The sequence below is a fragment of the Uloborus diversus genome, chromosome 7 (genome assembly GCF_026930045.1).
Source record: "Uloborus diversus isolate 005 chromosome 7, Udiv.v.3.1, whole genome shotgun sequence".
NCBI lineage: Eukaryota > Metazoa > Arthropoda > Arachnida > Araneae > Uloboridae > Uloborus > Uloborus diversus.
The window spans coordinates 105,715,260-105,739,314 of NC_072737.1; the positions used below are offsets into that span (position 1 = coordinate 105,715,260).

The following is a 24,055-nucleotide window of genomic DNA, read 5'->3' on the forward strand; positions in this document are numbered from 1 at the left end:
CATTTACTCTTTGCACTCTAAGTATTAATTAACACACACGCATTAGAAATAATAATAATAATGTTTAAGATACTTACAAATCATCTACTCAAGCTTTCAAATATCCATCTAGCATGTTATTGTTCATTCGTGTGAGGGAACTTGTAATAAAACTTTACATATCAACCGAAATTATAAGCGAAAATATCGCATTTTTTAGCACTTAATATAATCCTACAATTAACAAATTGGTTTTAACTTTGAATTTAAGAAAAATAAAAACTATTACACACTTAGTAACATATCTATCGATGTATATTATTTCATGACAAATCACAAATAGGTGAGGATCTTTTATCGATCATGTGACCAACTAAGTTAAGAAAGAGCGTTCTTATCTCATATGAGAATTTATAAGTCTTTAATATTTCTCTTTAATGTAAGTGTATTGATACGTACGAGTTTGTGTATGTGAATATAACTGTGTATTGTTTTCAAACCATTGTCATGTTTAAGCTTTACGGTTCTAATTTTGACTTTCCACTTAGCATTATTTGAAGTCCTTCGCATGCATTAAACTATAGAAATATTACAAAAATTATATTTTCATTCAGTCTTAATTACAAAACCATACAATAAGATGAAGACAACACCGATAGTATAAAGATTACTTACAATAAAGTGCATATAAAAAATATATGTAAGAGTGATTTCAAAGTATAATCCATCAACCATATTCAACAACTCAATCAAAACACAAGTCTCTTTTAAAATGATAAACACAATTTATTCACACACAGTAAAAGACAATTAAAAAAACTTTCATCTTTAAGTAAAACTCTTCAAAACTTTCAAGCGTATTTTTAACATCGATTGCATCAAATAAATCAGACACATGACATTTTAAACATGGACTATCAACATTCAAAGTAACGAAGTCACGAGTCAAGTTTTCCCAATTAACATTAAAAAGAGCCCGTTCGAAAAAAGTGTCGAACTTTCGACCCCTTGTTAATGATTCACATTCATGCACTCTCATGTAAAAAATGAATCCATTTTTTACAATCCACACATTCTTTTTTAGAAAGGTAGTTTATGTTGCATATGAGCTCATCAAATAGTCACTTACGTAGAGAATCAGCCAGTTTACGAACTTCTTGTGATGTATATGTGCTGATTTTATCACATCGACAATCACAGGGATATTTTTTCTCAATTTCCGAAAGGATGTACTCTTTTAGAGTATAAGTCATAAGTTTGTCTTTGACACTACGTGAGATACAAGGGGACGCGTAGCACAATTTGTCAATCTGGCTTTCCAAAAGTAGAACTCTATCAGGCATCAACTGGAACACTTCTCGTTTCAGTTTGAACAATCTTTGCACACTAACACAGATGTTACCATTCGCACTCGACTCTCCTTTTTTATAACAAAAGCGAAATCACGGTCTTCGATTAATTTTTGATTTACATTTTTACGTAGGCTTGAAATAAGTGATCTCCACACATCTGGTTCTAAGGAAATACCATCCATAGTTGGTCGAAAAATACCATCTTTCCCACACGTATATCTTCTAATATGCACGCGTGTACGTTTCCGAAAAGTATTCACCTAAAGTGAAAATACAATCACCCAAGTGTATCATATCATCAGGCTGTGGAGAAGCCTCAATGTTCATTTTCATGTTCGTTGCATCCCATCTGTTCATCTTCAGGCTTCAAAGTTTCAGAATGATTTTCACCAGCGTTAGTCATTCTTAACTCTCATAGGATTAGGAGTCACAATACTAAAACAACTTCCTGTGAACTTAAAAAATAAATCAAACTAGGTTTTAACACTAGCTGGTGAAGAAAAATCCTAAGTACATAGAATAAAATTTCACGATCTCTTTCAAAGCTCAGAATCACCCTGAAAATGATTCTCCAAACATCCACTATAAACCAATGAATATTCACTTTAACCAATGAGAAGTGTACATAAATCTCTTGCTACTGACGTCATAGAATATCACATGAACTTTTGAGCAGAATTGAGTTGTTTTACACAGTATTCAGATTTTTTAGAAAATTCCAACACTTTGACTTCCAAATTCATCCTGACCTACTACGAGTAATTTTAAGATGGTAGCAGGTTTTCACATCACATCGAATGCCGATGACGGTTTCGCATCTCATGCAAATTGACATGATCAATTACACGTGATTGATCATGTCATGCGTGAGATGCGAAAACGTCATCGGCATTCGATGTGATGTGAAAACCTGCTACCATCTTAAAATTACTCGTAGTAGGTCAGGATGAATTTGGAAGTCAAAGTGTTGGAATTTTCTAAAAAATCTGAATACTGTGTAAAACAACTCAATTCTGCTCAAAAGTTCATGTGATATTCTATGACGTCAGTAGCAAGAGATTTATGTACACTTCTCATTGGTTAAAGTGAATATTCATTGGTTTATAGTGGATGTTTGGAGAATCATTTTCAGGGTGATTCTGAGCTTTGAAAGAGATCGTGAAATTTTATTCTATGTACTTAGGATTTTTCTTCACCAGCTAGTGTTAAAACCTAGTTTGATTTATTTTTTAAGTTCACAGGAAGTTGTTTTAGTATTGTGACTCCTAATCCTATGAGAGTTAAGAATGACTAACGCTGGTGAAAATCATTCTGAAACTTTGAAGCCTGAAGATGAACAGATGGGATGCAACGAACATGAAAATGAACATTGAGGCTTCTCCACAGCCTGATGATATGATACACTTGGGTGATTGTATTTTCACTTTAGGTGAATACTTTTCGGAAACGTACACGCGTGCATATTAGAAGATATACGTGTGGGAAAGATGGTATTTTTCGACCAACTATGGATGGTATTTCCTTAGAACCAGATGTGTGGAGATCACTTATTTCAAGCCTACGTAAAAATGTAAATCAAAAATTAATCGAAGACCGTGATTTCGCTTTTGTTATAAAAAAGGAGAGTCGAGTGCGAATGGTAACATCTGTGTTAGTGTGCAAAGATTGTTCAAACTGAAACGAGAAGTGTTCCAGTTGATGCCTGATAGAGTTCTACTTTTGGAAAGCCAGATTGACAAATTGTGCTACGCGTCCCCTTGTATCTCACGTAGTGTCAAAGACAAACTTATGACTTATACTCTAAAAGAGTACATCCTTTCGGAAATTGAGAAAAAATATCCCTGTGATTGTCGATGTGATAAAATCAGCACATATACATCACAAGAAGTTCGTAAACTGGCTGATTCTCTACGTAAGTGACTATTTGATGAGCTCATATGCAACATAAACTACCTTTCTAAAAAAGAATGTGTGGATTGTAAAAAATGGATTCATTTTTTACATGAGAGTGCATGAATGTGAATCATTAACAAGGGGTCGAAAGTTCGACACTTTTTTCGAACGGGCTCTTTTTAATGTTAATTGGGAAAACTTGACTCGTGACTTCGTTACTTTGAATGTTGATAGTCCATGTTTAAAATGTCATGTGTCTGATTTATTTGATGCAATCGATGTTAAAAATACGCTTGAAAGTTTTGAAGAGTTTTACTTAAAGATGAAAGTTTTTTTAATTGTCTTTTACTGTGTGTGAATAAATTGTGTTTATCATTTTAAAAGAGACTTGTGTTTTGATTGAGTTGTTGAATATGGTTGATGGATTATACTTTGAAATCACTCTTACATATATTTTTTATATGCACTTTATTGTAAGTAATCTTTATACTATCGGTGTTGTCTTCATCTTATTGTATGGTTTTGTAATTAAGACTGAATGAAAATATAATTTTTGTAATATTTCTATAGTTTAATGCATGCGAAGGACTTCAAATAATGCTAAGTGGAAAGTCAAAATTAGAACCGTAAAGCTTAAACATGACAATGGTTTGAAAACAATACACAGTTATATTCACATACACAAACTCGTACGTATCAATACACTTACATTAAAGAGAAATATTAAAGACTTATAAATTCTCATATGAGATAAGAACGCTCTTTCTTAACTTAGTTGGTCACATGATCGATAAAAGATCCTCACCTATTTGTGATTTGTCATGAAATAATATACATCGATAGATATGTTACTAAGTGTGTAATAGTTTTTATTTTTCTTAAATTCAAAGTTAAAACCAATTTGTTAATTGTAGGATTATATTAAGTGCTAAAAAATGCGATATTTTCGCTTATAATTTCGGTTGATATGTAAAGTTTTATTACAAGTTCCCTCACACGAATGAACAATAACATGCTAGATGGATATTTGAAAGCTTGAGTAGATGATTTGTAAGTATCTTAAACATTATTATTATTATTTCTAATGCGTGTGTGTTAATTAATACTTAGAGTGCAAAGAGTAAATGGTTAAGTGCTATTGGTTATTAATACTAAGAGTAAAGTGATATTGAGTTTTAAATTTAATTAAAGCATTTCGTTTGAAGATTCAGTTGAAAAAATTTTATTTTGTAAGTTTGAAAATTTTTGAAAAAAAAAAAAAGATTGAAAGGAAAAAAAAAAACAATATGTTACAAAAATATTATTATTATTTTGATTTGAAAAAAATATTTTTGCGGAAAAATTTACTGTTGTAAGATTGAAAATGTATTTTTATATGATTGAAAAAAAAAATTGATTTTTTTTTTAATTAGTGGAAAAATATTACAAGTTTGAGAAATTATTTCTTAAAAACATTTTATATTATTAAAGAAAACAAAAATTTTTGATTTCATTTTCTAAGTAGAAAAATATTACAAGTTTGAAAAAATACTGTTTTGAATCAAAAATCTGTTTTTGAAAGAAATATTCTTACAAGCTGGAAATTTTTTTTATAAGTTTGAAATGAAAAAGAAATTAATTCGAAACTACGAATTAAAATCTAAAATTTTGTTTGGAAAACCTGACATCAGGCTATTGCCGATCTATGTGCTTGATATTTGAGAAACGTGAACTAATTTTAATTGGTCAGAAACAGTGACATCACTTGAAAGACGTAGGCCAGGTGGTGAATAATACTAGCACGTGGGGTTTGTTATCTGTTATCGGTAAAGGGGTAGATAGCAATATTGATAAAGTCATTTTCTTAATTCGCCTCGATGTGTGTGTGTGTGTGGACGATCCGAAGTGCTGTGGGATTACGGTAGTTTCTTTCAACAGCCGAGTTGATTTGCGATATCACGGCATGCGTTCTGCAAATCGACGATGGGCTGCCAGCCGTATGCAGCGATTTCAAATAAAACATGCATGTAATTGTAATTTTGTGAGATTGAGTTATAATTAACAATCCACTTATTACAATTTCATTCACTGTTTTTAAATAACTTCGCGATAGCTGGTACTTGAGGGATTTCACCCCAAAAAGGTTAGTCTTTTGTACTTAATTTTAGTCAGTATTTAGCTTTAACTTAATTTGTCAAAATTTAGATTAAGTTTCTTAATTTAACGTATAGCTGTCCATTTGAATGTATCGTTCGAAAAGGATAAAGACTAAAATAAATGATATCGATTTTGTTAAAGAAATTAGTTGTTAAAGTAAAATATTATTGGGAAAATGAAATAGCCAAAGTGATTCTAATTCATGAAGGTTGAAAATTTTGTTTTATTCTAACAAGAGTGTTTGTATGAAAAAAAAATAATAATAAAGTAAAACACTATGCGATAAAATGACTAAGTTAAATACTAATCAAAAAAAATAATTAATAGAGTTGATTAAATAAAATGTGATAAATTAAATGAAACTCTTGAAAAGCATATAAAGTGATGAAATGTAACTTGAGTGCGAAATTTGCTTACTGGAAAAAAATTAAATAAGTTGATTTTTAAAATCCATGAAAATTTCTTAATGCTAAGAGTAAATTGATTCCAAGTTTTGAAATGAATTTCAGTAGAAGTTATTTTTCGGTAAGTCTTTTTTTAAAATTTGCTGACATGAAGTTTTGATACTCGACTTATAATTTTAACATTTCTTGGGTACTTCATTGATGTTTAACATTTTTGTGTTATGTGTTTTATTTTACCGTAGGTAAAAATAATTAAATAAAAGTGAAATTTATAAATTGTAATGAAAATTCTGTTAATGAAATTGGTTGGTTGTAAAGTAATATTTTGGAAAAGCTGTAATGAATGATAAATAGTAAAACGCAGTAAGTAAAATAGTAAAGTATGGTAAAGTAAAATAAAATATTCAGAGGGGATTTAATTCATGAAAGTTGAAAATTTTGTTTTATTCCATCAAGAGTGTTTGCATGAAAAAAAAAAAATAAAGAAAGGAAAATATGATTAACTTAAATATCGATGATAAAAAATAATTATTAGAGTTAATTAAATGAAATGCGATAAATTAAGTGAAACTCATGAAAAGCATATGTAGTGATAAAATATAACTTGAGTGGGAAATTTGGTTACAGTAAAAAATTATTTAAGAAGATAATTTTTTAAAATTCATGAAAATATTTGATAGTGATAAGTGTTAATTAATACGAAAAGTAAATTGATTGTAGATTTTCGAAAATTAAATGGATAAATGTATAAAAATAATAACGTATGTGATAATTTAAAATATTAACAATGAAAAAAGAATCAAAGACGATTAAATGAATCTAAATCGTAAATGAGTTGCTATTTTAGTAAACTCAAACTAGAGTGAAAAGCATTTTAGTAGGAACATGTTAAAATCTCTTGTGCTAAGAAAAATAAATAACTTTTAAGCATAATTTTGTAACTGGAATAAATGTATGATAAAATGATTAAGTTAAGTATTAATGAAAAAGTAATTATTAGAGTTAATTAAATGGAATGTGATAAATTCAATGAAACTCTTGAAACATATATGCAGTGTTGGAATGTAACTTGAGTGCGCAATTTGCTTACTGGAAAAAATTAATTAAGTTGATTTTTTTAAAATCTGAGAAAATTTGTTAATGATAAGTGTTAATTACTACTACGAGTAAATTGATTGCAAGTTTGACATGATTGCAAAAATTGAAGACATGATAACGTTTTGAAAAATTTGAAGGTTCGATTCCTGTCACTACTTGTGAAAAATTTCTAAGTTTAAAAATATCGGGGGAAAAAAAAAAAAAAACGATAAAGTAAAAACAAGCGAGAAAATGATCAAACTCTAAAATATACTAAAAAAAATCGAAATCACGAAAAAATAATCTAAGTCTGAAATGCTTGAAATTAGTTAAAGACTAAAAAGTTAAGAAAATAGTTAAAGACTTAAAATAATTGAAAAACGCTAAAATAGTGAAAAAAAAAAATCAAAGTGCTAAATGACAGGAAAAAACGTTAAAGTTCAAAATGTGTGAAAGAATATTTAAGTTAATTATTTCTTTGAAAAATTTAACAAGTAAGAAAAAATATTTTGTTGTATGAAAGTCAAAAAAAATTAGTTAAGAAAATTATTTCTTCGAAATTTTTACAAGTTAGAAAAAATATTTGTAAATTTGACAAAGAAAAATGAAATTAGTTAAGAAAATTTAACAAGTTAGAAAAAATAAAAATGATAAAGTTTGAAATGCATGAAAAAGAAAATCAAAGTTTAAAATATATTTCAAGTCCACAAAGCATTGAACCAAATCTAAAATCTCGAATGGGTTGTATTTAAATAAATCTTTACTTAAGTGAAAACTTTGTTATTATGAAAAATAATAATAATGATGATAGTTTCAATTATGAGCTGAAATTCAGTTAATGATATGCCATGATTAGTACTAAAGAGTAAATTAACTGATGGTTTTAAAATTAATTTAATTGTAATATTCGTTGTCATGGTACAGATTCACATTAAGACTGAAAGAGTAATGAAAAATATAGCATAGTGGTTAGCATACGTTTTTGCTAACTCAAAGTTTGGGTGTTCGATTCCCAACTTCAACACTCTGTAAAAATAAAAATAATGTAATTCTTGAGGATAAAAAGTTCCTTGGATGGGTTCACCCATTAAATCTTTCACACGGTACACGGGAATAGCTCTTTTGACACATTCGGTGATGATGAATAATTCCTCCGTCCAATTTGTTTCGTATCCTTTTTCAAAAGTGAGCTTTTGTTTAGAAATACGAACGACATCACCCACGTTGTAAACACACGGTTTCCTTTCCGCATCTTGATTATCTTCGTAGATCGCGAAATACACTTGTCCATCCGTTTGGAGTAACTTGGGTTTTCTCTCTGTAAAAATAGATTGGAAAGCGTCGACAATCTCTCGGCCCTGCTTCGTTTTTAAAGGCTTCGCCCATGCATATTTTGAAAAAATGTCGATACATGTTAATATATACCGATAACCACGATTATGTTTCTGTAAACTTCCTAAATCGGCGAGGTCTGCTTGCCATTGGAAATCTTTATGATGAACGAATACGCGATTCGTCGGGAATTTCTTTCTCACAGGTTTGTGCAGAGTGTACGCATCGACTCCCGCTAGATAATTCTGAATGGCTTTCTTGCTTTCTTCTCCTTCCAAAGCACGAAATAATGCATTGACACCGCCAAAACTTGCTTCTTGAGCCGGTTCCAGGTAAGCCTTCTTCATTGCAGCAGGAAAAATGATTATTCGACACGTTGAAATGAATCATCCTCGGAACGTAATGAGTGAATTAGAGGTATCATTTGGTTTAAGTAGAAAATCAACAGCAAAATCCGATTTCCCTGTCAGAATATAAATGATTCCCATGACGCAACATAAACTCAGATAAAGGACCGTAATCCATACAACCTCTTCTCTAGGATGCATGTTTAAGAATAAAATAGAAATACATGAGCTATCATCATTTATAATGGCGGGTGCATCTAAAAACGACATAGTCCAATATGTTTGTAAAAACACTGGAAATAGCACTGTACAACTTTATGGAGATGGCATGACAAAAAGTATCACACATTCTTATGACAACAATTGTGACGTTTTGTCATACCCTAAACAGGTTGCCATTCAAAAAGTGAAAAACCTCCTAGTCTTCTATGACTAGAAAAACGACAAAGTCCAAAAGCGCGGGAAAATATCTAAAAACGCGCGAAAAACCCCCGTAACCTTCTTCAAGATTCATGCGCAACCCCAAGGTCAACCCCAAGGTCGGGAGGAGGTGGAGGGGGGGGGTCGGCAGGGGGTGGAGGGACAGCCCAAGGTCATCCCCAAGGTCAGAGGGGGAGTGGGAGGCGCAATATTGCGCATTGCGCCTCCTGGCGCAGAACCCCCATTTTCCCTCTACTAACATTTGTATGGAAGATTGACCCTAGATGTCCACAACATCCAGATTACTACGCAGAGAGAAAGGGAGAAGAAATAATCAAACAGTTACTTCTCTTTTTCAGACCTGGATGTGTGGTGGTACGTTAGAAATAATTCCTTGTTCCCATGTTGGACATATCTTCAGAAAACGGAGTCCCTACAAGTGGAGGACTGGCGTCAACGTCTTAAAGAGGAACTCTATCCGATTGGCTGAAGTCTGGCTCGATGAATACGCTAAGTATTATTATCAGCGGATAGGAACCGAACTGGTGAGTGTGTTTTTGAATGGATACATACTATAAAACGTACAAGGCAGAGTTGTGTAATTTGAATTATGTAAAAGTAATTCGACACGAGTTGTGTATAATGGTTTTAAGGTTGGAGGGAAATAGTGAGAAATTTTAATAGACTGGTGATATCATAATTTAACCTTTTTTACTTTCTTTTCCAAAAAGGGAAGTATTGTATTCGCGAAAAAAATTTCACTCAAAATTCGGCCTTAAATTCCATTTTGCTCACCCCCCGAATTAATGTTGAGTTTTTTTTTCAACCCAATCACACGCGGATAAGTGCCTAAGAACGTATAAACACCCGAAATATCCATTTTGACATTCCTCGAGTTAAGTACAACGACTTTTCTCGTGACGTCCGTTTGTACGTATGTATGTATGTGCGGATATGCGGATGTATGTCGCATAACTCAAGAACGGTATGTCCTAGAAAGTTGAAATTTGGTACGTAGACTCCTAGTGAGGTCTAGTTGTGTACCTCTCCTTTTGGTTGCATTCGGGTGTTTCTAAAGGAGTCTTTTGCCCCTTTTGGGGGAAATCATTGTTAATTTCGATGTAAACTCAAGTAGTGTTATAATTTGGCGGACACTTGGCGATATATCGCCAGTTTTTTGGTATCCAACTTGGCGAAAAATTTGGCGACTTTTTTCTTAAATCTGGTTTTAATTTAGCCATTGTTTGTGATATTTAGAGAGTAAACTATTGAATCACATTAAAATTGCCAATATCGGGGAAATGACATTAATTGGAGTAAAAGGAAGTCATTTGATGCACACATCAGCTCGTTTCTTTTTTTACAAAAAGTATGGAATGATAAAAATGCAAAAATGAATTGAATTTGGTGAGGACAGGTTTAAGATTCTAACTCAGGAATTCTCTATGCCTGGAAAATGTGTACTGGATAATTCTTTTAGAGATGTGATATCCTCACATTTCACCTTTTAAAGGAATCTATGAAGCCTATCATTTTATCCTCAAGACGAGAGCTTAAAGAATTCAATTCTTCCTGTATCTAAGAATACTTAAATCAGTCGGTCAGTTTCTTGCGCTCAAACTTCTTACTTTAATATGGATTTTATTTCGACGATTTCGCTAACAAATCTTGCAAGAATTTCACTTTTACTGACGCATTATAGTTTGATACGCAGGTCAAAGCGCATTGCTTAAGTCCAAGAACGAAAATGGAAACTGATTTCAGGAGGGGATCAAGCTAAATATTATGAGAAATTTCCCAATTAAAGTTAGAAAATATTAAAATCTTTATTCATGATTAGTTGTTTTCGGATAGCGACCGGGCCCCTTCGGTCCACCCTAAAATATGACCTTGCCTAAGCCGGTATTTAAACCCATGTTAACTTATGCTTGTGACAACTGATTTTTCTTCTAGTGTCTTTCAGTGCAAGGGCTTTCTGAAAAAATGCATAATTTTGAAATTAGATCACATAAATTGTTGAAATTTTCCAATGTATATGTTAAACATACCGAAGTGAATTTCAGGGAAAATAAAACTATTTCAATTATTATTTCACTAATACGCGGGCTACTTGTCTTGAAGAATTCATCCGTAAATTTAGTTTGAAATTTGCACATCACGTGTTTTTAAACGAAAATAAATCCTTTTCACTCCTTCTCTTTTTCAGTGAAGAAAAATGGAGTTACGCACGAAAATAATTCTTTCGCTTAAGTTATATTTTTCCACGTAATAAATAGTTTTTTTCCCTTCTACAATAAAAGTTTCGATGTATATCAATATTTTTTTTTTTTTTTTTTGTTTCTTCCCTTCTCGTTTAGGGAGACTTTGGGGACATATCTAAACGGAAAGAGCTTAGGAAGAATCTCCAGTGCAAAAGTTTCAAATGGTACTTGGATAATATTTATCCAGAATTATTTATTCCTGGAGATGCTGTAGCATCAGGAGAGGTAAATATTTTTAAACCTTCTAATATTTCTTGATTTCATCTGAAAATCTGAGTTCAAAATGTCGTTTGTAAAATCGTGCTGCACAATTTTAGTAATGGTTTTTCTCACTGTAGTCGAGAACAGAATTTGAAAAGAAAGTTAAAAATAGTTATTGAATATTTTTTTTAACTTTATTTTCCTAGCGAGAAAAAGTCACAACATAAAAGCAGAAAAGTAAAATTAACTTAAAGCATTAATGAAGACTTTATATTTAAAATATGGTAAAAATTACTAAAAGAGAAATTAAGACGAAAAAATATGAATTAACTCAGTAATATTGAAAAGTTAAAAAAGGAAAGTGCTTTTAAAGTAGAGAAAAGTGCGTAGTTCAGTTTTTCTCTCTCTAACAATTTTACAGAATAGTCTGATTCGAACACACTTCAGTCCCCCGCGTTTCTCTTAGAAACTAAACATTCAGTTATAGAGATATTTTTTAATTCTATATTCTTATTGATTCGCTTTAAACTTTTTCCAGAATATCTTTTGGAACAGAAACACGTGCAAAAATGAGTTTTTTGATTTGATAATTTCAAGGCTGCCTTTTGAATTGCTGATTTTTTATTTATTTATTTATTTATTTATTTTATTATTATTATTTTTGCAGTAGCAGATAAGATCAAAATTCTAACGTTTTTTGGTACAATAGACGGATAGTGCTAAAAATCACGTTGTTGTTCCGAAAAATCGGAAGGCAGGAGAGATTTTGAGAATAGTTTTTCATTCTATTGAAAGGAAAATAAGCTATGTGTAAAAAAATGATTTCTCAGCAACATTAACAAAGATGTAAGGAAATTTAAAGCATTTTATTTTTCAACCAGAAAGAAAAACAGAACACGTAGTTTTATTTTTTACTAATAGTCCAGTCATCTGGTAGTTTTACCTGGAAAGTTTTCCGTGAGTTTGAAAATTGGTAATTTTATAGATTTTGATGTGGTCTTTTCGAATTTCTACTTTGCCACCTCGTATCTTTGCCGCTCGCGCCGCCATATTGAAAAAATGGCGTCTAAAAGCGGTATTTGGATGATATCTCCGTTCTGACTTATTTTACGATAAAAACATATTTTACAATATTTAACTAGAGAAAATTTCCTACAATTTATGTCACAACAATTTTTTCGTAAAATAAATAGCTTCGGCGTACGAGCGCCGCAAAGTATTATTTAACACGCGTTATCGCAGAATAAGTCGTTCCACACTACTTTGAGGTTTAGTTATCATAACACATCGAGGATACGCAGAGTTTAATTAATAAGCATATAGTACAAACACTAATTCAATCGATTTACAAGTTAATTTACTAACTGCATAAAAACTCACAATCCACAAATTAAAATTCTTTTTGTGGTAGAAATGAGCGAGAGGAAAAAGGCAATACGGAAACCAAATTCCATTTCAGTTATTTCTTCCTATCTGCACAAAAACACCGAAATAGACTCTTCCAACCAGGCGCCACGTGGATTCCCCCCTCTCTCCCTTTCCGAAGGATTTCTACCGGTAGAACTCAATAAAATATTTTAGTCTGCGTCATCAGTATACTTGTTACGAAAAAATTATTGAAAAAATGGCGTCTAAAAGCGGTATTTTGACGATATCTCCTTTCTGACTTATTTTGCGACAAAAAAATCATATACAAAATTAATTTATGCATTATATATATTAATTTACATACAAAATTAAACAAGAAAAATTTCTTACAATTTATATCATAAAGTTTTTTTTTTTTAATATTGTGGTCAAACAAGCCACAGAAGATGCAGACACTTTAATAATCAATACTGCGATAAGTGTTTCTTCAGCATTCGATTCCGTAATTGTTGTAGGCGAAGATGTAGATCTGCTTATTCTTTTGACAGCTCTACTAAGTGAATCAAACATATATATGCTCAAACCAGGAAAAGGAAAAATTTCGCAACAAATATGTACAACTGACAGTATCATAGATAAGACAGCCGTAGATCATATTTTATTCTTGCATGCCTTTAGTGGCTGTGATACAACATGTGCCCTTTTCAATCAAGGAAAAACGAAATTTATTAACATACTACGAAAAAATCCAAATTTAAGTGAGTCTATTAAAACGTTTAAAAATCCAAATGCTGATCCAAAGATCATTGCTAAAGCTGGAGAAGACTTCCTTCTTGACTTATACGGTTTCAGTGAAGTGAAAAGTAAAAAAAGCAAGAAAAACATGACTTTAAACGCCTACAGATACGAGTGCTTTGTAAAATCCGCATATAAAAGTAAATTTAATATTTCGTCGCTACCTCCAGCAGAAGCAGCAGCAAGACAACATTCTTTTCGATCTTATCACCAGATTCAGCATTGGTGTAGGAATGAAAAAACCCAGAGCAGTGGGGGTGGAATAGAAATAAGAATGGGTTAATTCCTGTTATGACGCTTGACTCTCCAGCTCCGCAGACCTTACTAAGACTTATTTCTTGCAAATGCAAAAAAAGGATGTTAAAAAGCCTGTGGATGCAGAAAAGCCGGGTTAAAATGATCCGTTATGTGTACTAATCGTACAGGTGGTAATTGTGAGAATTCGCAAAGTTTATCACATGATAGCGATGAAGAGGAAGAAACGGAGACGGTTTTCGAGCAAACGAATGATGGAATAGAAAACGAAGAAGCTCATGATGAATTTGATGATCTCATCGCAGATGATGTCGAAGAAATTGCATGACGTCTCAATCGATACTGAAGACGGTGAACCAGTAACTCTTGGTCGATCAAAAATATCTACACGAAAATGCCGTTAAATAACACTTTTCGGCGCTCGTACGCATAATTTTTTTTATTTTGCAAAAAAAAAAAAAAAAAAAAACTTTATGATATGAATTGTAGGAAATTTTTCTTGTTTAATTTTGTATGTAAATTAATATACATAATGCATAAATTAATTTTGTATATGATTTTTTTGTCGTAAAATAAATCAGAAAGGAGATATCGTCAAAATACCGCTTTTAGACGCCATTTTTTCAATAATTTTTTCGTAACAAGTAAGTATACTGATGACGCAGACTAAAATAATTTATTGAATTCTACCGGTAGAATTTTCGGCAGTTAGTAAATTAACTTGTAAATCGATTGAATTTGTATTTGTACTATATGCTTATTAATTAAACTCTGCGTTTCCTCGATGTGTTATGATAACTAAACCTCAAAGTAGTGTGGAACGACTTATTCTGCGATAACGCGTGTTAAATAATACTTTGCGGCGCTCGTACGCCGAAGCTATTTATTTTACGAAAAAATTGTTGTGACATAAATTGTAGGAAATTTTCTCTAGTTTAATTTTGTAAATTATGTTTTTATCGTAAAATAAGTCAGAACGGAGATATCATCAAAATACCTCTTTTAGACGCCATTTTTTCAATATGGCGGCGCGAGCGGCAAAGATAAGAGGTAGCAAAGTGGAAATTCGAAAAGAGCACATCAAAATCTATAAAATTACCAATTTTCAAAACTCCCGGAAAACTTTCCATGTAACCCCTTTTTTTTCGACCAAATGACTGGACTATAAAATGAATAATTGAACAGTCAGTCTTTGGCTTTCAGTCTCAATTTTTAATATTTCTTTTTTAGTTTCATTTGGTAACAATTAAAAATAAAAACATATCGCATGCTAAATAAGCTACTTAAATGTCAGTTTACTTCGCTTAAAACTAGGTGTTTTTGCGAAGCATTCTTTGAGAACTGTTTTCGCTTAATGCACTTTTTTTATGCATTCACTTTTGATTGGTTGATTAGATTAGGTTCTTTGACGTAAGAGCCTTTATAAGCTATACTCCGACATATTCTCTTTTGCAACTTTGTATTTAAAGAATTTTTTGTTGCGATTTGGTTTTATAGTTTCTTTTTATGTTTTGACTTTTCCACGCTTAGTAAGTATTCAAAACATGAGCATGATTTTAAATTTTGTCTGTTAAAAACCTGTCTGTGTTTGTGTTTGCTTGTAACTGAAATGCAGTCGAAACTCGTTAAAGCGAACTCAAAGGAACTTTTGAAATTACTTCATCTTAACCATAGTTCGTCTTCGTCTTATCCGATAAACAATAAGCAGCAAATAATAGGACGGGGATCGCAAATGTGTAGTTCGTCTTAACAGTAATTCGTTGAAAGCATGTTCGAATCAGCAAGGCTCCACTGTATAACGCTTAACATTTTGTAAGAATGAAGTTTGTATCATTTTCAAATACATAAAAAAATTTTGTCGTGTTAGTTTTTTAAGAGAGTTTATTTGAAATAATTTGGAGCCAAACAAGAAAAGTGCATCTAGTTAATATTACAAAATCTATGCTGACACACAGGGAAAGTAGGCTCGTTTAGTTCTGAGTGAACTTCTTGTTTCTTCAGTTCCCTTACAAACAAGGTTGGATCAGGAGAGGCTTCACTGGGGTGTAATAGTCTGCCCAAGGCTGTTAGGAGTGAATTCTCCTCCTTCCAGAAAATTGTCTACCAGATGATTACGATGTGGTCTCAAGTTATTGCACATGGAAGTTAAGTCAGAGCCAACTGCACCCTGAAAAGGCAAACATAGGACTGCTAGATAGTACAGCGACCCTTTCAAAGACGTGAATGGATGGGCGGCTACCCAGCACATCCTGGTCAGAATATCAAACCTCCGAAGCAATAACGGTCGATTTCTTAGACGTTTGAGGGAGGTAGCAGGTTCATGGTTTACTCGCATAAAAGTACTTTGCGAGTCAATTGTTAGGCTGAACCGGGACTCATCAATGAAGAGGAAGGTTCCCTTGTTCCGTACTCCGATTTCTATGATTTCTGCCCCATGCTAAATGAGCTCGCCTGGGTACAGAAGTGAGCGGGACACAAATAGTATGAGTTTCTGCAAACAGCTCATAGGAACCCTTTTGGAAACAGTACCCTTACAAATCGGTTTCCTGTGTTCGCATAGAAGTTATGAGTCATCTAAGAAGCAGTACCATCTCTTTATGCCTCGCTGTAATGTGCAAATGGCGATCTTCTATCACAGTAGTGCTTCTCGTTTTTGTGATCACCTTACCATATAGTAGATCCAATATTCTGAAAGTGAAACTGTTGCCATCAATTGAGATGACGCTGAGCATTAAATCAAATTTTCTATCCATCTGACATTTAGATTGGCCTGCTTGTAGCCTACCCACGATTCCATTACCGAAATACGTCATCTCAATTTTGATGATTATTTATTTTTTGCTTGTTTAAATCTAAATCCAACCGATTTCTGCAAAAAAAAAAAAAAATCGGTCAGGAGTGAGAGCAAACATAATGCAGATTTTTGCAGGTGAGTTTATAAGACCACCTGGATACATAGGATTTCGCAATATATTATTGGTGATGTATCACGTGGAAATTTCGGCATCGGCCGTTCAAGAAATGGTTTATTGCATTTGAGTACTTATTTATGAAATTTTCTTCAGAATAAATTATACTTTTTTTTTCTTTTTTAAGTTATGCTTTAGCATCAAGTTGTATGTAATGCTTCAGTTGAATGTAATGCCTCAAGTTAATGTACAAAACAATCGAACATAAATGCTTAGTCAATTATTTATTTTTAAAGAAAAGCGCTCAACATTTAGTCTTTTCATAAAACAGTTGACTCATAGGATTGTTTGATTAATACATATTAAATGTAGGTGTTTAGTACTTTTATAATAATGTGCTTTCTAGTAATTTATTTTGAAGTTTAATGAAAATATTTATAAATGGTTGTTAATTTTCATCTTGCAGCATTATAAAGGTCTCTAGCACTAATAAAATTTCAAAAAATAATTTCTGGTGATTATTTTATCTTGCATGACTGGTATTTAAAAGCATGTTTTTGTTTATGATTTTGTAATAATTAAAGTAAAGTAAAAATTAACTTGCTTAGAGTTGTTCCGATTTCATAGCGTAAATTTTTATTTATCTTTTAAAACTCTAATATTATTAACAAATATAATGATTTTACATCGATCTAAAAATATTTTCTTATTGAAATGTGTCTTTAACAACATTATCTATTTTCTAGCTTAAAATTTGCTTGCCATCTAACCACTTTTTAACAGCAACTAAAATGGTTTAAAATTTTTTATTTAATTGTGTTAGAAGATTAGTTTGATTTTATACATTCTCGGAAATGAAGGAATTTTTTTTAAAAACCTTTTGTGGAGTTTGTCTTTTTCAGTTCCATGACTCCAATACTAAACTATCCAAAAAGTTTACTAAGAATGCTAATTTTAAGGTCGATTTAGGTTATTATCAGTCTATTTGTTATGTATGGAACTGGAATTCTGACAAACAGATTTATAAAATGTAAAAGTTTTACCGATATGGTTTATTAGAATACTAATCTATGAATGAAAGGCATCTGTTAAATTATAGATTGTATGCGTATGCGTAACCTATTGACTTTAAAGCATATGTGATTTCCATTTCATGACAGGCCAGGTTAATCACTTTAAAATTATTTTATGAGAATATGTACCTGTGCAGTAATGCTGATGCTCAATGTATTGTGTTAATCAAGTTCTTCATAGTCAATATAGTTTTAGCTCTGATATATTTTTTTGAAGAGGAATCTGCATATTTCGAGAATACGTTTTCCAATTTCCGTTATTATCGTTTTAACCAAGTTCAAGAGCAGATTGTCAAATTGCTTCATGTTTATATTTGATTTGATCTTATCATCAATATATTTAAAAGCAGGAATCTGCATATCACGACAATACGTTTTGAATCAATGTATATTGTACCAGTCCGATGGGACATTTTGGAACTGTCGTTTTCATTTACCATAATGCTTTCATACTACTCTGTGTGGTAGAACCATTCTTGTACTTTGTGTAAACCTTCAAAATTTTAAATAAATGTATGGAGGTCGGGGGTTGCACTCTCCTCAGAGACTCATCAAACTGTTTGAGCCCTAACCGTGGCAGGCAACAGGAGTCTCTGGGGTGTATAGGTTTTGAATTTCTATTACCATCCCTTTCACAGACTTCAAAAAAGAGCAGGTTATTAAATCGTGCTAGATGTGCTTTTTCTCATTTAATTGATTTTGTCTTGCCTGTGGACGGGATGGACGATATTAAGAAAAAATATTCCTCAAAATAATGGGTAAGCTGCTGATTTTCTTTTTAAAAAAATCATCGAACAGTTTGTGGAAATTACTGAAATATTAATAAAAATGCACCAATTGCTATTCTGTAGCGAAATTATAGAATTGTTCTTTCACCATATTTGTCTCACTAACGTTTCTGTAACTGGTTTCTATTGCCAAATGTTTTGCCTCAATTTTTGATATAACTTGACCCTTAATTTCAAAGGGTGATAAAAAAAAATTAAAAAATTGAAGTTTAGGATTCTTTGCTATGCACTATTCAGTGGTGGACTTTCAGATTTGGGGCAACTTTGCACAGAACCATATGAAACACTTATGTGCATTTTTGAACCTCGTTTCGTGCCCCCCTTGGGCGTAAGGGCCTCTATTAATTGCAACATGGTAAATCCGCCACTGCCATTGTTCCGTACACTCAAAAAATTTTATCTTATGAAGTTTGAGTGTCAAATGTTTGAGAATTTGTTGAAGTTATTGGATTTATAAAACTTCCTTTTCCCATCAGGTTCGCAACTTGGGTGGCGAAGGTCGCAGTATGTGCTTGGATAGCCCTGCAAGAAGGAACAATTTGCATAAGCCTGTCGGCCTGTACCCTTGCCACGGACAGGGAGGGAATCAGGTGAGTTTCGAATGTGGTGATGGAGACTCAAAATGTTCCTTCGTCAGATGTTTCGCAAAGCGGCCACCCTTGCTAAGACCACAGTAGAAGGGAAGCTGACTGCTTCGAAATTTTGGTTCCAAGAAATGTGGTGGAACCACCAATCTGAGTATCAAAAGCAATGAGGAATTTTATATCTATGATGTTGCTTGATTGACTACTTTAGTCGACAAGAACAGAACATTGCATTAATTCAGATTTAAAACAAATGAGAAAAATTTTTTATTCTTCTGCAGACAAAATTTTTTTTTCATGTAAACTCTGGCATTAAAAACCTCCAAGTGTTTTGCTAGACTTCATTAAAATGGTTTTCTATTTAACTCCTTATGGGTAAATTTTCTTTTTTGACAAAGAGCGACAACACAGAGAGAATAAAACAGATATTCAAATGCTGTAAATAAGACTGGAACCAAAATCTCGAGTACTTCGCCCTCCCTTCTATACAAGCTCTAAATATCAGTATGGTATAAAACAAACGGTCAGACAGGTATAGATTTTTAGGAGGAGATAAGAATATCAAAAGATGCTAAAGCCATATTTTTGGCGCAAAATGACCGAGAACGATCCAAAATTTATCTGAAACCAAATGCAACATTAGTGGTGAACACAGCCGCCGAGAGCCAAGGCTCTATGTCAGTTTTTTCACTCGGATCCTCCCATATTTTCTCCATTAGGTTATTAAAGATATTTTATTCTCTGCACAAGTTCAATTCCGAGTCAAGTCCCCTCTAAATTCCCCTAATTTTCAACTTGGCTGACATGGCCTCTCGTTGGCACTAGCAGCAGATGGGTCATAGCCTCCTTTAATCCCTTCCTGCAAACTCCACACATGGAGTTAGTTTAGGTACGTTCTTTGCGATGATTAGATATTTCGGTACGGGACAGTAAAAATATGTTAGTGAACTACAAAACTATTTTTTTAAATATAATTATAAAGTAATTGTACCTTTAGATAAGTTCGAAGTATTCAAGACATCGTGCATCCTAAAAGTTTTATAAAAAAGGAATGTAACTTTCATCAAGTTTTATATCGCAGTTAATAAGAAATTTTTTATCATTCACCTCTACTAACGTGCGAGTTGAATAGGGGTTCGATATTCTGTAAACGCTCGATTATTCGCGAAATAGGATAGTACGATAACCGCGTATAAGCAAATTCCGGAATAATCCGCAAACTAAGTAAAAACGATGCTAGTGTATGCAATAGCCTAAAAATACCAATAACACTCGTATACATTGTATCTATAGCTAAAACGAAAACAGTATGTAAAAAAATGCATGTAAAAGCTAAAAAAGGATCGCTCATGATTGCAAACGGATTATAAACATACGCGAGCAAATCAGATTACATGCAACAGATGGAAGTAAGGATACGGCAAAAACGTACTGAGAAAGGGGTTGGAGAATTTTTCCAAGACTGGTCCAGTCACTCGTTTGCACACGTAAGTAGGGTAGATCTAAAATTCAGTAAATCGGGTAAATCTAAAAATCAAGTAGTGTAGGCCTGAAAATCCAGTTTGAACTACCCAGATTTCGGTAACGTTGGAAGGTTTGATGGCATTGGAAGGGAAGGGGAAGAAAGAAATAGGAATGTCTAAAAAAAGATTTTGCTCTCGTTAAGTTAAAATGTGTACATTTATCTATTTTCAGTTTACCATCGCCGATTTTTTATAGCTAGAACTTTCAAAAGCTGAGCTCATTGAAATGCCACTATTAAAATGTGAAATTTGCTCGATTAGAGTTCGCTATTGGAGCTAACTTCCAACTATGAGTTTGAATTATATTAAAACGTTGCTACTGCTGTGCATGAAAAATAACCACTTTTAACTTTTCTTGCATGGAAACCCAATAACATCCCCTTACAGGTTGCCTGGTTGGATTTCTCTAATGAAAATAATTTGGATGCTATGTGCAAGTTCAAATTTGCTATGGAAAAGAACATAAATTGTACATTCCAGATCAAAAGTAGAAATTCCGGTTTGTTAGCAAAAAATAAGGTGTTGCAAAATGAAAGTTACGATCATGATTAGTCAACTTTTGTGTAGGAAAAATATTGTGTAAAAAAATACTTTGTGTACCAAATAATTAGATTCGCAGTCTGGCCTGTAAAGTTGAAGAATGGTGTATTGAGAAGTCTCCATTTAAGATCGGGGCGTATTTCAGAGTACAAATGTGGGAGTGTGTTCCTGGAAGAGATATTCAGGTATGGTAAAAAATTGTCTTTCTTATGCAAAAAAAAAAAAAAAAAAGTTTGGTATTGTATTTAATAATACTCGGGAATCAGAGACGTAACTTGACCACATGAAGTGGGCGGGGGGGGGGGGACTTTTTTTTCAAGGGATATTTATTTGATTCATCTTCTGCCATCCAACTAAAATAATGGAAAACAGTTGTGCTTATGTTTTGTAGTCCTTAAGTACAGATTTCTTTTTCTAAGTTGCGTTGGTTTTTATTCGCGAATAACTTCATGGACTAATTAGAAAGTTCAGGGAGCTCTAAGTACTTTGGAAATGAAGTTTTTTTTTTCTTCCGAAGTTGTTTTCAAGGATCCCAGGAATGAGGATTCTGAACAGTATACATACCCTGTTATTTGTGACCTATGCCCTGAACCAATGTGATGTTCTTTTTCAGTGGCACAAAATTTTTAGGAAAAGGGGGGGGGGGGAGAGTACATCGTAAACGAGAAGAAAAATGTAGATCTGATTAGAGAGGGGGGTCCGGGGGTTGTCCCCCGGGAAAAATTTTGAAATTTGAGCTCTAAAAACGCAATTTTAGACTTCTGTCGCTGAGGCTAGTGGGACAAAAAGTGCAGGGTTCTCAACGGAATTCCTAGAAATTGAAGCTTTAAAAACGCGATTATAGGCCATATTTATCGATGTTAGGGTAACGGATGGAGCTCAAGGACTGTCCCCGATCGAATTTTTTTTTATAGGTCGAAATCAAATCCTCCCCCCCCCCCCCCTGCGTTCGACATTGAAGTTTCAAAAACGCAATTTTAGTCAAACGTTGAAGATCTTACTGGAAGGATATTCTAACGCTCTTACCTGATAAAATTTTCAAAATTATAGTGCTAAAAGCTAACGCGATTGTAAGGCCCTATTATGTAATATTAGGGCAAGAAAATTTTCGAAATTAAAGCTCTAAAACGCAGTTTTTGAGCGATTCTAGATGTTGTTCGGTAATTTTGGGCTTCCCCCTGGAAAATTCTCAAAATTGAAGACCTGAAAATGAAATTTCAGATGCTCCATAATGCTTCCGGTGTGTGCCCGTGTGTGTGGCGGGGGGGGGGGGGCTTCGGAGGAGCAGCATTTTGAACACGTTCTTATTTTCAGATGAGCTAGGAAAAAAAGAGAAGAAATGCTGTGGTGCAGTTTAAAAACAGATAAACTACAGGTTGAAATTACTGGTTGGTGGTGGTTGAAGACAAGGATACAACTTTTGCATATAATTTATAACAATTGCATTGGTAGTATACGAATTACATTTTGCTATCGTTTGAAAATAAGGTCAATTTGACAAGCAAATGAAAAACAAACCTTTGCTTAAAAACTAGGGGGTCTAAATAATAACTCTGCCCATGGCTCAAAAAAGTAGGGGTTCCCTTGCCCCCTATGCCCCCTCCCCCAGTTTACGCCAATGACTCGGATATTACACAATGGCATTTGGTAAAACTTGATATCCATAGTAGTGGCGCAACCAGAATATTTTTCTAGGATGTAAAGGGGAAAAGGTAGTCTCATAATGCTAATTGTAAAAAAAAGAATCAATCAACGAATCGTATACTTAAAAACGAACTCTTTACAAAAACCGCGATCGCAAAAAGGAACGTTATTAAATAAACGAGTTACAAAACTGAAATTACAAATCTAAAGTCAAAAAAAAAAAAAAAATGAAGTCTCATACTCCATGCACGCTACAATGTGTTCATTGACTGGACTATATCGGAATGGGAATAATTTAACTTCTCATTTCTCCTGATTTGACTCCTGTGACTCATTTTTGGGAGACATATGAAAAGAAATATTTACGAAAATGACCCTACTACTGAGGTCAAAACTGGCATTCAGGAGGTCATCAAAAGCATACTGAAGGATCGTTCACCCGTTTGGAAAACAAAAATCAACCCTTTTTTCCAAAGTGGCCCCAGATTTGGAAAAGATGTAGTTCATGCAAGATGGAACCTATTAGATAGATACTGTGATTAGGAGCTTGGAAGCGCACTTTGGAGAATCCATGCGCGTATGGAATACCCTGAGACTACTTACTATATCAATTTTCTCACATGAGGCCTTAAGTTTTATCGGAAATACCTCCCTGTTCTCTTGATTTGAACTCTAGTGACTCATTTTGTGAAAGGAAAAATTTCAGGAAAATTACCCCACTGCTGAGAGCTCAAAACTGGCTTTCAGGAGGTCATAGGCAGGAGGTCAGGACTAAAAGATCGTTCACATTTACACTCCAGATATAAATCACTTCCGAAAAATAAATAAGTGAATTGTCAGAAAGAATAAATGAATTGCCTTTTTGAAAATAAGATGAGACCGCATGGAGCGGGACTGCCGCGAATATTAGAGGAGGGAACCACCCCTTCTCTCTGAGATTCGCGGCGGTCCCGCCTGGAGACAGGATGACTTGCCCCTTAAGAGATAGTTTTTAGGGGTAAACTTAGCATAAATTGCTTGGACCGAAAAATATGAACAATGTACCTTATTAGAATCATTTCAACGAGAAAACATCTTATAACGAACTAGATTTCAATGTTCAAAAACTTCAAAAACTGTTTTTGAAATTAGTACTTCTTATGATTGCTGTTATTTTGTGTATGTGCGTGTGATA

The 24,055-nt window shown here is 33.1% G+C and overlaps 1 protein-coding gene across 1 annotated transcript in view; it reads left to right on the top strand.

The window, feature by feature from the left end:
• LOC129226612 (putative polypeptide N-acetylgalactosaminyltransferase 9) overlaps positions 1–24,055 on the top strand; it is a 198,231-nt gene that overhangs the window by 169,336 nt on the left and 4,840 nt on the right. The window contains exons 9-11 of the mRNA XM_054861241.1: positions 9,300–9,485; positions 11,298–11,426; positions 19,067–19,180. Coding sequence (XP_054717216.1) covers positions 9,300–9,485; positions 11,298–11,426; positions 19,067–19,180 — 429 coding nt within the window. The remainder of the gene's footprint in view (positions 1–9,299; positions 9,486–11,297; positions 11,427–19,066; positions 19,181–24,055) is intronic.